The sequence below is a fragment of the Amphiprion ocellaris genome, chromosome 17, assembly GCF_022539595.1.
Source record: "Amphiprion ocellaris isolate individual 3 ecotype Okinawa chromosome 17, ASM2253959v1, whole genome shotgun sequence".
Taxonomy (NCBI): domain Eukaryota; kingdom Metazoa; phylum Chordata; class Actinopteri; family Pomacentridae; genus Amphiprion; species Amphiprion ocellaris.
Window position 1 is genome coordinate 7,964,665 of NC_072782.1, and position 13,371 is coordinate 7,978,035.

At 41.5% G+C, this 13,371-nt stretch overlaps 2 protein-coding genes across 5 annotated transcripts in view; one reads left to right on the forward strand and one right to left on the reverse strand.

Moving 5' to 3' along the window:
- LOC111574922 (WD repeat-containing protein 70) overlaps positions 1 to 3,873 on the forward strand; it is a 43,838-nt gene extending 39,965 nt beyond the window's left edge. Inside the window, exons 18-20 of one of the 4 annotated variants that reach the window (XR_008604565.1) lie at positions 759 to 901; positions 2,267 to 2,425; positions 3,697 to 3,873. Coding sequence is in view for 1 of the 4 variants with exons in the window: in XM_023279745.3 (XP_023135513.2) it covers positions 759 to 846 (88 nt within the window). In the remaining 3 variants the exon portion in view is untranslated. Of the gene's footprint in view, positions 1 to 758; positions 1,465 to 2,266 lie in introns of those variants that run through there. The other 3 variants (XR_002746686.3, XR_004848155.2, XM_023279745.3) reach the window with 3 other exon arrangements.
- Positions 3,874 to 3,970: 97 nt separating this feature from the next.
- On the reverse strand, positions 3,971 to 11,908 carry gdnfa (glial cell derived neurotrophic factor a). Its single transcript, XM_023279749.3, has 3 exons — positions 10,942 to 11,908; positions 9,826 to 10,056; positions 3,971 to 6,944 (listed from the first exon to the last, which is right to left on the reverse strand). The coding sequence occupies exons 2-3, from the start codon at positions 10,028 to 10,030 to the stop codon at positions 6,385 to 6,387; spliced, it is 765 nt and encodes a 254-aa protein (XP_023135517.2). The 5' UTR covers positions 10,031 to 10,056; positions 10,942 to 11,908; the 3' UTR covers positions 3,971 to 6,384.
- Positions 11,909 to 13,371: the final 1,463 nt, after the last annotated feature.

A 13,371-nucleotide genomic window follows, 5' to 3' on the forward strand; every position in this document is an offset into this window, starting at 1 on the left:
CTTCCTACTGGCGTGACAAATAAATGTTTAAAAAGCTGTGCAGTTTTACAGGTACACATTCAAACTGCAGAGAGGAGACTAACGGACAGATTTAGATCACTATCAGACTCAGACAGCTATGTAAGCGTGGAACAAAGCTGTGAGCCAAATCAAACACTCGGTTTCGCATACTGCAGGCAAACAGTCTTTGGTTAAATATAGTATACTAGCAATACAGTAGGTAAATCACGTGGAGTGTTTTCTCAGACAGTACGCTAGTTGTTACAGCCCTCATTGTTGGCCTGAAATTACCTTAAACATCCAATTAATTCTAGGCGGAGGAGCAGCCTTATGAAAAGCAGCTTTAGATTGGAATTTATTGGATTCTTTAATGTTTATTTATTGGGAGTATGCAGCGTGAAGCAATGCCACACATCACATCATTTATGCCCTAAGCTCATGTTTGTAAAATGGTCTTTAAATACAGAAGAGACCATAAGAGACTTCATACATATGTGCATATATTAATAATCTTAGTTAGTGTACAGTCTTCTGCTCCATGTAGCTCTTAAACATTTGCAGCCGAACTTCATTAAGCCTCATTTGCTCTCAAATGAAGAAATAATTTGCCCGAAGTGCTGAGATGATAAAATCCAACTTAATTCATTGCTTCACAGCTGTCATCTAGATATTTTCTTTGTCATACAGTTCATTGTTTTTGCTCTGAAGTTGTCTGAACAAACAGTTAAATCATTACTCCTTTTTGTGAATCCCTGTAGGACCCAGCCAGAGCCTGTGTTTGCGGAGGAATCGGAGGAGGATGAGGAAGCTGACAAAGAACCGGAGTGGAAGAAACGCAAGATCTGATAGACAGCAGCTCGTTTTATACAGGACAGCAGACAGGGTGGGCTAGAACACAGAGGTACTGTCAAACACTCTGCTTAGGAGCAGCAGTTAAATTGCTAAATTGTCTTCCCACCCGTAATGTTATTAAGCATTTATGTGCGTGCTTCTGTGTTAAGGGGGAAGAACATAAATCTAAATGGAATTTTCACTGTGCAAGCATAATATAATTTTATACAGGTTTACGTTCCTCTCATTGCAATTCATAAACCACTGGAAAAACTTGGCTTTTTACGTCACTTTTGATCGTATGGACTTTATTTTCATCATTTCCATCCTCCTCTCACCCTACATCTCCAGAGTTTGCTAATGCCTCATAAATCGGCTCCAGATTTTGTGGTCTGGAGCTGTTCATCACCATGAAGAACACTTTGCCAGTTTATAAAAAGTAAATCACAAAGAAGAACAAAAATTTCAGCCAGTTTCACTTTGGAATGTTTTTTAAAGGCTTGACAGTTTTAAAAGCTCTACTTTTTGAGGGTTGTGATAAACAAAGCTCCATTCAATCATCTGATCATTTAGGATTTTTTCCTGTGTTCCACCTCAAAACCTAAATAAAAGAATTTGTATCCTCTTGTCAAATAGTGATGTATTTTATCCGAAGTGGAGTGACAGATCTGTTTTAGCAGCTGGTCAAGGGAAAACTTCTGCCAAATACCTTTTTTGTGAGGCATGAGCTCAAACCTGAAGATACACAGACAGTACACTCAGTCCTAGTTAATGCTGCTGTTTTTACAAGCTACTTTTTGCACAAGTATTGAATTATGTTACTGCAAATGTAGCAGTTTTCTGAAATGGTCAAGTTAAATTGTCGTAATAATATCAAGGTCCCCATATGAGATTTTCCTGCAGTATTCAACCACATATCAAGGTCAGAAAAATGAAGTTTGGACATATTTAATTTGCAACATGGTTAAACTCTAGTGGTTCCTGTCACACCTTTTTCTCATCATTGCAAACAAATAAATAGCTATTTTCTTTAGAAATCCCTCAGATGACCTGTGCGGTGTCTAAAAAGTTAAACTGACAGATAAAACCACAGTATACAGATTTAACGAAAACCATGTTTGTGTTCTGTATTGTGTACATCTAATTGGAGTGCAACTTCTGCCAACAACAACATGCATGCTAATGTTAGCGCTCTGTGTTTTTCAAATACATTCAGTCCTCTGTAGAAATGTAGAATTTTACCAGCATGATGACAAGCTGACTTTGATGACAAATTTTCTGTTTTCCCACCAGTTGCTCAGTATTTTCATTCACTGATCCATCTGATGCTTCATTACGTTTCAAAGACACGAAAAGTTATAGTTGCTGGTGTTTGTGTAATCTTTCTTCACCAATCAAAACTACAAGAATTAAATGTCTCTGTGTCCTGGCAAAGGTGCAGTGGCCAGAAAATGAAGGTGAGACAAAGACATACCAGAAGAAGAAATATGGAAGCAGTGAATCAGCGAGTGATGTATTAAAGAGTAGATTGGCTTCATGGGGAGAAGCTGACGTCAAACCCTTCAAGAGAAGAGTCGTCAGCCAGCAGCAGGAGGTGAGGACTGATTGCAGTTTGATTAAAGTGGGACAGTTGAGCACAGAGAAAGAGAAGCTCTGCATGGAGCTGAAACCATGGCCCTCAGGTGGAGGCATTTAAATTCAGACCTATTAAAGGCTCAGTTCACTCAAATTACAAAGAAACATTCTCTCACTTACAGTTCTTCTACTGTATATGCCCACTGTATAAAGCCAGTGATTGATGGTTTTAGTGCTGCTCCAAGCTAAAAAATTGAGTTACAGTTTGAAAATTTCGACACCAGAGACCTTGTTGCATTCAGTTTTCATTGGAGCATCTTTGCACCTCAACAACTACCAAAATTTTTATTCCCACTGTATCCATGTGAGATAAAATTAGATAGGACTTGGCCAGAATAAACCGAATTTGAAGATTTCAGGTCTAGGTTGGAGTCACACTGGGTAATGTACTCAGTATGTTTCTTACTGTCAACATGACATGTCTCATGAAAGCAACAAAATTAATATTTCAGTCACTACTTTCCAACTTTCTTACCTCTGTCACAAACCCATTGGTTCCTAGAGTCAAAAAATAGAATATAGGCTAAAAAAAATGCCCTCAAAACAGCAGAACTTAGTTTATAGCAAATGTTAAAACTCAGAGAAAATGGTACATTTTTTTTAAACTATCTTCACCTGTAGATTTGACGAAATAGTGAGCATTGATAGTAAGAGGATGGTGTGTGTGTGAGGTTTCCACATGTCAGCTAATGAAAAAGTGTGGTTCCCTGATGTGGTTTTGGACATGACGTACGTGTCACAAACAAATAAGCTACTATATATCAGGCTTTGGCTGCACAGATAATACTGTTAGGGGAGATCAGATCATTGTTGGTGTTGGACTTATGGGATTTGCTGACAACATGAAAAATACAAAATATCGCCACACTTAATCCTTTGAGTCACACAAATGAGGACGAAAACAAATTGTTTTGGCAGATCAGCTTTGCGCAGCCAAGCCCCTCTTATATATTGAGTTTTTTGGCCTCAGCAGTGAAGGGACTTGGCCTCTTGACAGAAAGAAATGCTTAAATGCTATGTTACTTTATTGGTCAGTATTCTGAAGCCTGACAGACTTTAAAAATGAATTACAAAGACTTGGGAGTTGCTATTACAAGTAGACAAGACCTGGACTTTTCCCAGGAGACATGAAAACAAGTTGTGTAGTACCTCAGCTGCACACTGTGTCATGACTCACTGTCTGTACCTCTGCCATTTTCTCATCAGCATTTACATATCTTCTTTGCACAGTGGAAACATTCTTGAGCGCCATGATTTACAACTTAGTGGCGCTTTACTGCTGGCTTTTGTTTACTGTACGACCCCCGGGCTCCCGTTCAAGAATGCAGAACAGAACGAGACGCCACACTGCGGAGGCCATCTCTCAAGCCATCCTCGCGATTCTCCATTTAACCCAAATTTGCATCGGCAATTTTACATGATGCTTGTGTAAATACATCCCAGCAAATTAGCCCCATCTGGCACCGGTTGGATTATTGGACAGGGCATGACACCAGGAGACGTGTTCATTTAATAGAAACAAGTTTAATTCTGTAAAAAGTTATAAAATGAATATTGTACAAAAATAAAGTTTGCGGAGAGCTTTGGTTCTGTAACACAAAACAAGTGAGACGACATGACTGTTTTTTCTTTTCACAGAGGTGTTAACGGAGTGACAACAAATGCAATCCTTTCTTCTAATATTAACACTGAGGATTCCTTAGCATCTTTACCTATTGCTCGTTTACCTTTGCACCAGATCCAGAGAACTAATGAACAGTTGAGCAGAACAGTCGTGACGATGAGCGGGCGAGTGGTCACAGTTCACACACTTTAACGTATGGTATCGACGAGTCACAAGGCGCTCTGAGGCTTCTGGGAAGTCTCCTAACTGCACAATCTCATCTGGAAAGGCTTATGCACACGAATCAGTTGTTAAAAGGGGAAGATGATCCAATTGATGAGGTATGCTGTGATAAAAGCTGAGAGTTTTTTTTTCCTCCCTGTGTAGTGTTTGGCCTAAATTCAGCTTGATGCAGTGGATTTGTTCTGTGCAGGGGGATTACACAGTAAAGCTGGCTTGCTTGCTGCTGGGTAGGCACAGATACCTTGGTCCCTAATCCATGCTAACATCAAGACCTACACGAGGGCTCTCTTTGTTCCACTTAAAACGACCCCCTTTGCAGGGCACAGCGACGTGCTTTTTGAAGAGCCTCTTGTTTTGCTGCATGTATATTTCCGCTGTAGTTTGGGAATAAATTTGACTGAACGAGTCGTTACATGTAGAAAGCATGTTGAGCAAACACTTCAGCTTCGCTCGGTAATTCCAAAACATGCTCTTTTGTCGAAACGTCTATTCTTGAGATATTTACATCGGTTGCACGATGACAGCCACTACAGTAGCTAGATCCTCCTTAAACTGCCTTTGCCAGCGGGGATATTTGGTTAAGACTCGTGTTAGAGGATCACTTTCAAATCCCCTTTGAGGGAATAAGACCTGTCTGTCAGAGTTCAGACAGAGACACAGGCAGTCCCATGAACTTTAAAGCCTATTGGGACAGTAACCGCTGCAAAGCCTTTGCTCAGACTTAGTGCAAGGCCAGAGTGAGGTTTCGGATGATGTGCGCTGATAGGCAGGTATTCTAGCAGCTTCTGTACTTTGACCTAAAGGATGGATCCTCAAAGGCACGTACAGATCCTTGTGAGACCACCACTCTCATGTTGATTTTAAATTTAAAGATGTTATGGCTTCTGTTTAAATCTGTCCTGGATTATTAATGTGAAAATTGTCTTGAAAATAAACAGCAGCAAAGAGTTATTTATTTCCTTGTAAACATAGAGCATTAATGAAGGGATGGGTTGAACAGAAGTCTATACCTGGGTGCTGTGAGGAGAGAGCTGAAGTTTCCCCTCTTGTCTTTGCGTGGTCACGTTTGTGAGAATGAGGTGAACTAGTGCCGTCCCTCTAAATGCTTCAAAACAACACATCAACCCTATCAAATTTCTTCTATTGGTCCCCTCCTCTTCCTCTCTGTCTGTCCTTCCTGAACTTGATAGCTAATGATTATCATTTAGATGCATGAAATGAGAAACACTGGAATCTAAGTGGCATGAAGAAGCGTTAATAAAGTGTGTTTAGCAGTTCTGGGTCACCTTGTGAGCTTTTGCATGAGAAAATGCTCCACTTTGGCACCATCCAGGACATACAAAGCTTTTAAATAAATAAGAAAAATGACAATTTCTTGCGTAAAATGGATTGAAATAAATAACAATAAGTTAATTCCATCTTAATAAATATACCTCTTACACACACGTATCTATATATACTATGTATGTATATATATGATTGGATTTTATGTAGATGCGTTGCACCAAAAAGTCTTTGCTGCACTCCGCCGTGGTTCCTTGGCTCTGAATGTCAACATCCAGGCTATGCAGTGGATGTGACTTAGACGGCAACAGAATGATCTCTTCAAATCTGCGGGTTCATCTGGAGTCTTAAGAGCCAGTTATGGAAAACTGATGTTCCTGGGAAATTAATTCTTCTAGTTTTTCTTCACTCTTGCCTTTTTAGACAGCACAGTTAGCAAATCTGGAAGTGTAACAGTATTTAATCTTCTGCAAATAGGTGCACACCTGATACATTTTTGCATGTGTCTGAACAGTCAAATACTGGTAACGGGATCTGGAGGACTGAGTACGGACTGTCAAAGTTAAATGTACAGGTTGCTTTTGAACGGCTGTTCCAGTGTCTTTCAGGTGGTCTCTGTATACTCACCTGTATCTCCTCTGATGACTACTGACACTAAGGGACGATGCAATCCCTGTTTGACCTCGTATACACTTGTCCAACAGTAATCCCTCCCTTTGCAGCACCAGCTTGTAAAGGCGATCCTTAGTTCGCTGATGCCGTTATTTTGTCACATTCAAGTGACTTCCTCAGACACAGCCACACTTCCTAGCAGAATGCTTCTTCAGCGTGTGATACACCACGTTGTCGTCCAAAAAGGACAAGTCATCATCGAATGCGATCGGTCGACAGCAGGTGCGAGAGGGCGTGTCCTTGTCCAGCTTTTTGTTGTGTGTGAGGTTGTTCAGGATCTTATCATAGTTGGTCTCGGCCTCGATGCAGGGGCCGCTACAGTACCGGAAGATCAGCTCCTCTTTAGTCTGGTAGCCCAACCCCAAATCCGTCACATTGAGATGGACTTCCTTTAGCAAGCAGCCTCGACTCTGCACCGATATCCTCTCCCTCCCTTTCTCACCTCGGCCTCCTTTACCGCCTCGGCTTCCCCCTCGGCCTCGACCTCGCCTCCTGTCTCCATGTCCTCTCCCTCCGCCTCTCGAGCCTCCTGTGTTTGCTGCTCCTCTTTGTCTCTGCTCCTTCCGTCCCCTGGAGCTTCCACTGGGTTCTGAAGATCTCCGGAGTCTGCCAATGGTAGCCTCGATAAAATCCATCACGTCATCGTACTGCTCTGGATAAGGACCTCCAATGTCATCTGGGAAGCACAGAAGAAACAGATTTACTTAAGTTGGATTTCAACTCATAATTTCTACGCAGTCATGGATATTAAACAGCTTTACAGTTATTTGCAACATTGCGATTAATTATTTAGTGTTTTGAAAGACTGCATGAGCAGATAAGATAAAACTTTAACTACCCCTGTGGGAATAGAAACAAATCAAGCACAGTGATAGTACATGACGGGTGTGAAAACATTACACAACTAGGAATTCAGCAAAAGAACACATTTAAATTAGACATCTTTATGATGGTGTGCAAAATCTCATCATTTTAGAATGTGACAATCTCATCCACATTTTCCTGCTGACTTCTCCAAAGATCACAAACTACATCTGATAAAACTTATTTGTTTAATCTATGCAAAAAAACAAAAGTAAAATTGACCATTTTGTGCCAGATTTTTTCTTAACAGACACAGAAACTTCCTGTTGTTTCTTTTGTTTGGCAAGAAACTGCTCAGACTGTTTTCAGTCTTCAAACTAAATCAAGCTAAGTTCAGATAAGCAGTAGCTGGCAGTAGCCTTCCATTTAACAAATATATGTGAATGGATCCGTATTTCAATGTAATTCTCTACATGAGGGGCAATTACATTTTTTTTCCCAAAATGTCAAAATATTCCCATAAACAGACAAATGACAGAAAACCATATGTATGTAATTTGCAGAATTGAATAAATGCTCTACTGCCAGTTCAATTCAATAAACTAAACGTAGACTGAGGTGTCATTTTTGCTGAAAAGAATGATGTACATTGGTGCTGATGGTCAGCTAGGATATCCATGGTAAAAGGTCCAAAACAAATACAGACAATGCTCATAAATTCTGAGAAATGTGCAGCTCTGAACCGGAATGGATTAGTCTTTGGCAGAGGAATGGAGAAGGCAGTCTAAAGTTGTTCATATGCATGTGTCCTGCTTTAACTCCTGTTAAGATGGCTGTTGGAGGATGAGTTGGAGGCTGAAGGTCAGAGGGTGTTGTCAATTTAATTTTGATATTTGTGTTAGTCAGAGAAGAAGAAAAAATGTAGGGCTGATCTTGGATAAATAAGACGGCTAGCCTGCTGCCTTCATCGGGTTCCTATCACATAAGACTGAGGTGTTAAAGGTTTAATATCCAGCTTAAGTTAAGCCGTCAAGCTTTCACACAGGAAGTGTCTGTATTGAGACAGTAGGCAGAGACCAATTCAACACCAAGAAGACTCATTTAAATCTTTGATGGATGTAATTTTAGAACACCTAAACTTCAAAGGCAGAATAAAAGGAAATCATATGCTTTGAGTCAATTTGATGAAGCAGATTGTAGTCTGCTCCAAACTCAAAACATGCAGCAGCAGCAGCACAGCTCTCCACCATCTGCTGCGAGGATGATGAGGACTGACTCAAAGTCTTGAACCCTCCTGTGTTACATGTTGACTCAATTATGGAGTAAAGTCTCTCCTACTTGAACGACTGCGGGTCCGACAACAATGAAATATCTTTGAGGATCACGGAGACATGATCTTGTGAAATGAATCAATTAGTCTTATTCTAACTAGATTACCTGTGTGAGTCTGTGTGTGGATGTGTGTTGTCAGGTAGTGCGTGTATCGAGAAGCCAGAGCAGCGGATATGATATCTGGTGGGTGGCGTTGTGGTTAACACAGCCTTTACACTGCGGTGTCACCTGTCTCTCCTCTTTTACTTGTTCCTCTAGCAGAGCGCCGGCCACCCGATCCGCCTGCGCTCCACAGCTGATTGAGCCGCCGCTCACGTATCAGGTGAGCTTGGACCAATCTGTTTAGACACACCTACCCTTTGATTTAGACACCTCCTATTGTATGTCAGCTGACAGCCGGGGTGCCTACAGTGTACACCTGCTGATAGACTACACCGGTGGCGGCAAATGGAGCAATTCATGCTGCAACTTAAACTCTAATTTTGCAGACTGTGAAGAAAAATCAACAATCACTGATTTTCTTTTGATGTTTTTTCTTCCTGAGCATTAAGATATCTCCTTATACAGCTGGTGTCTGCAGATTCTCAGCCTAAAATGAAAACAAAAACTCCTTTTTTCTGACATTATGCACAAACCAAAAGTTTCATTCCCTATTGGAGATACAGTGTTGTTTACTCTATTTGCGCAAAGTGAATAGTCTTAGGTTTCACCACAAATCAGCGATGTCACCGCGGTCCAAACAGAATATGAGGTGGAGGGACAAACACTTGTCCAAATGTTCCATTCCTTATCTAGTTCTTGGCTGCGTTTACCTCTGTGTGAAGATGATACAATGTCACATTGATCCAAACAAAATAAATTCCTGCCCACTGTTGCTGTTAAAATGAACATAAACACAGAACTCTCGCTTGGTGCTTCAAACTTTCCGGTGTTGTCTCGTCTCTCCCTCGAAAAATTCCTGCGACCTGGTTCACGGTGCCTTCCTCTAAAACACGCCATGATTTCTGAGTTTTGGCAGATGGGTGAAGGTCACGGGTCCCTAAGTCGCAGGGAGGCAGAGGTGAGTATAAACAAAGGGGGACGGGGAGATGTGAAGCGTGACCTCTGAGTGGGATCGGAGCTGCTTGTACGCTTTTACATGCTGCTGGTTTGTTTTGACACCAGCATGATGTAACCGAAAGGAGCAATAAAACACAAATTAAGATCTGTGATAGCATGCCTTATCAATATAGGACTCGTCAGTGCTGGCTCAGCTCACTGGATTTACGTGCTGTTCCTCAAGTATAGTTGGTAAAGAAAGTACCTTGCCATCAAACCGACTGTGCAGGATTATGTCTGAATTATATAATGTCTATGAAGTGACCCTCCACAGTGACTTCACACCACAAATGATGTTTTAAAAAACATGCCGTGTGCCTTACACTGATCCTCCATGGAGATCTCCTGCAGGTTGTGTTCTTGGCGCTGGAACGATGGCTCTTCGTCCTCCACAGACAGGGACACAGAATCAGTGTAGCTGCTGGGGAAGTAATTTCTCTTGGCTGGCTGAGTGTTTTGGTAGAGAGGCCTTGTAGCAGCAGAGCTCAGGAGCAACAAACACGTGGCCAAAACATCCCATAACTTCATCTTAGACTCAGTTCCTATGAAGAAAGCTGCAAAAATAAAAAAAAAGGGGATAGTTTATTTGAAATCAGGGGGCAAAACAAAGCGATTAGAAACACACACACACACACATACACACACATCTACACACACCCAGAATGTCTGCCAACTAGTTTGTAATGAAGTCAGCAAAGTGCTTGAAACGGTGATGTGGCCAGACCTACCCTGACTCATTCTGTATTAATAACTGTGTCATCATGTCAAGGAGTTTTGATCTTCACTTTGTCTGGTGTGTTCTGTAAAAATTTATATCTGATTAAACTCACCAGAAAATGATGAATATAAGAACGATAATTTAAAAAATGCCCTACTTATTATTAATAATAATAAAAAGATCCACAGAATATAGAAACACAATATGGGACGGATCATACAAAAATGCGTAAATTTGTGCGTAAAAGTACTGTTTCCAATTTTACATTCTCCACGGATGTTCAGATCTATTGGGGTTACAAGATGATACATTCCCGTTGTTGTGATGAAGCTCTTGCTACTTGTAATGAGGCGCAGAGGGTGCGCCTCACACAAAAATGCATTGGTTAAAGCACGCACCAAAGGGTTTTGGCACCGATAGCCTAAATAACGGTGTGACTTGGCCAGATGGCGATCCCCAAAGCTTACGTGACTCTGTCTAATGGCATGTTGAGTCTGCAGTGAACCTAAACAGCCATGCATGGATAAATACTGGGCTTAAACATGCTATGCAAAAGTCCTAACAACTGTCCTTACAAATGCATAAGTTGCATTTTGATTTGCTATTTGAACAGAAACGCCGAAGTGACGCCTGTATGTCCGTTGCGCACAGATAGTCAGAAGCCAGGGCAGTATGTATTTAAACACTCTGAAATCACAGTAAAATTTAAAGATTCACTTACCTTAAATATGGCCCATGCAGACCTGAAACTCGCTTGGCTGTTGGTGGTAAAATCCAAACAGAAAACGCCACTCATTTAGTGTTCCCAGCTGATTCAGCGGCATGGATCATTTCAAACAACCCGAACGCGAAAATTTCACGAAAGCGAGTTCAAATTCAGTTTGTGTCCAAACAGAAAAAAGGCTGAAATACTGGCACCAGGTATGTTTTTCATATTCCGATCTGGCGCACCAGCCAAATCGTGCGTCTCTCTCCACACTTTGGAGTCCAAAGGTAGGTGTTGAAGAGAGCGGACCAAGTGCCACTGCGCCTTACGGGGGTACAGTTGCAGTCGCTGATTAATTGGATGCTACGTTTCCACGTTGGAAATCCGAGAGAGATCCACCATCTCCGACAGAAAGGAGTCCAATAAAGACATCAGCCCTTGCAGCTCGTAAGCAGGGCGCATAAGGTGTTCAATATTTGCTTCCCAGAGAGCAAGAACGTCTTGCGTGCCTCTTGATAAAACACTTAAAGCGCCCTTAAATCCAAAACTGCGTTAAAAAAATCAAAACCGCCAACATTTTTTTACACTAAGCTTGCCGCGGTAAACAACACAGATGGGGGGTATTTATTCTCCATTTTCTCCGGGTCAGATAGTGTCTGTATAGCTCGAGGGGGTCTCCACACGCGTTGTCCTCATATTGGACTGAAGCAGGACAGATGTCTGCGCATAACACCGCACCGGGCGCAGCGAGCAGTTTGGAGAGATTTATAGTTAAGTGCGCTCTGACGTTTGGGGGCAGTTGGTGTCCGCCCCTCTTTTATAGATCGCTGCAAGAGCAAACAGTGAGTAACAGAGGTCCGCATATCTCCCCAAACCACCCCTGGAGCCCTGTTTGGAGGAGCGCAGTTTTCAGATGTCTTGGGGATTATGTCACACATCCTGATGTCCTCGGATTAGATTTCAGTATGCGGAATGCGATTTGGAGATGTTCTGTTGCGATGCATGTTTCTAACCTGATCTCCGCGCTCTGTGCGCCCTCGGTGTCAAGTTCCGTCTCATGGCTACACACATCTCAAATGTAGGGTCCCAGCTCACTTGCTATTTACTAGAACCTATTTGTAAATACGCGAGGGGAGCTTTGAGGGAACAGTGGACACTTTGATGGCTTATGTTCGCCCATGCAGGCATGTGAAATTTATCCCGCTCCAAACTTATCACATAGAAGTGTAATGAATACACACCTTGGAGCATGTGGTCATTCAATAAGCGCTTTCTCGTCAAGGTGAGCCTGCAGCAGCAGCACGAAAGACGGAGTCTGCATTTGCTAAGATGTGGCACCAGAGAAAGCCTGTCCATCTCCCTGCATGATTTACAAGCTCCGCTCTCCTTTCATCTCCTGTCAAACTGAATTCCACAAGCTACCCAGTCCTCGAAGAAGTAAAATCACTTTGTGCCAAAAGAGCCTGATTCCAACTACAGCTAAACACTTGCTTTTCCAGGAAGCGTTCTGGTTTTAATTTAACAGGCGAAAAGCTGCTAAAGATGGCTGTTCAATAAAAGGATGGAAATCCCAGCTCTGACATTTTAAATCCACGATGACTTGTCTGTTAGAGGCATTAAGGCTCATATTTGTTTGCTCACGATCTGAAACTTCTTGTTGATACATGTTTTCTTTCAAGCGTTTCTGTGCGCCCTGCCCATTCCTAAAGTATCTGCATGGTGCCGAGCCAAGTCCTCATTGTATGGATTCCTCCCTGTCATGTTCTCACATGGTTTCATTGTAGTGGGTGACAGCTGCTAATGGTTCGTTTGTCGTGATACAACCTTCTGAATTCAAATCACTTGTAGCTTTATGTTAACTTCGCTCAAAGTTATGCCTCATTTCTCTGAAATTAAATGTTTTTTTATACAGTAGCAAGTTTCTTGTCTCAGTATAGATTCACTGGTGACACTCATCATATATCTAACTGCTAAAAGGCTGTATTCAATTCAATTTTATTTATTTAGTGCCAATTACAGTTCAAATTGTCTTATGACGCTTTTCAGAACCCATATGCCTGAACCCCCAGAGCAGCCCTAAGGCAACAGTGGCAAGAAAAAACTCCCTTTTAACGGGAAGAAACCTTGAGCAGAACCCAGCTCTATATCCTTACAGAATGTTCCTATCTATACCATGTATTGCTCTATATAGCTAATTTCTTGCAACACAAATGCTTTAATGCACATGATCTTCCCAATATAGCTTAATAAGCTTCTTCTTTAAAGGACAATATGATCCATAAAAGTTCCAGATAATCCAAAAAAATATATTTTTAAGTTTCCTAAACTGATTGAAGCTACCCTTTTCTTCTGCTCTATACTATAAACACTCAAATATTTTCTCAAATTTAAACTCAATTAAAATCAATTTGTTTTCAGTTCAATACAAATCTGAAACTGTTCAGA

Coding starts and splice junctions, on each gene's coding strand:
- gdnfa (XM_023279749.3), bottom strand. CDS start 10,030: ATGAAGTTATGGGATGTTTTGGCCACGTGTTTGTTGCTCCTGAGCTCT. Junction 6,945..9,825: donor GATCTCCATGGAGGATCAGT/GTAAGGCACACG, acceptor TGTGCTTCCCAG/ATGACATTGGAGGTCCTTAT.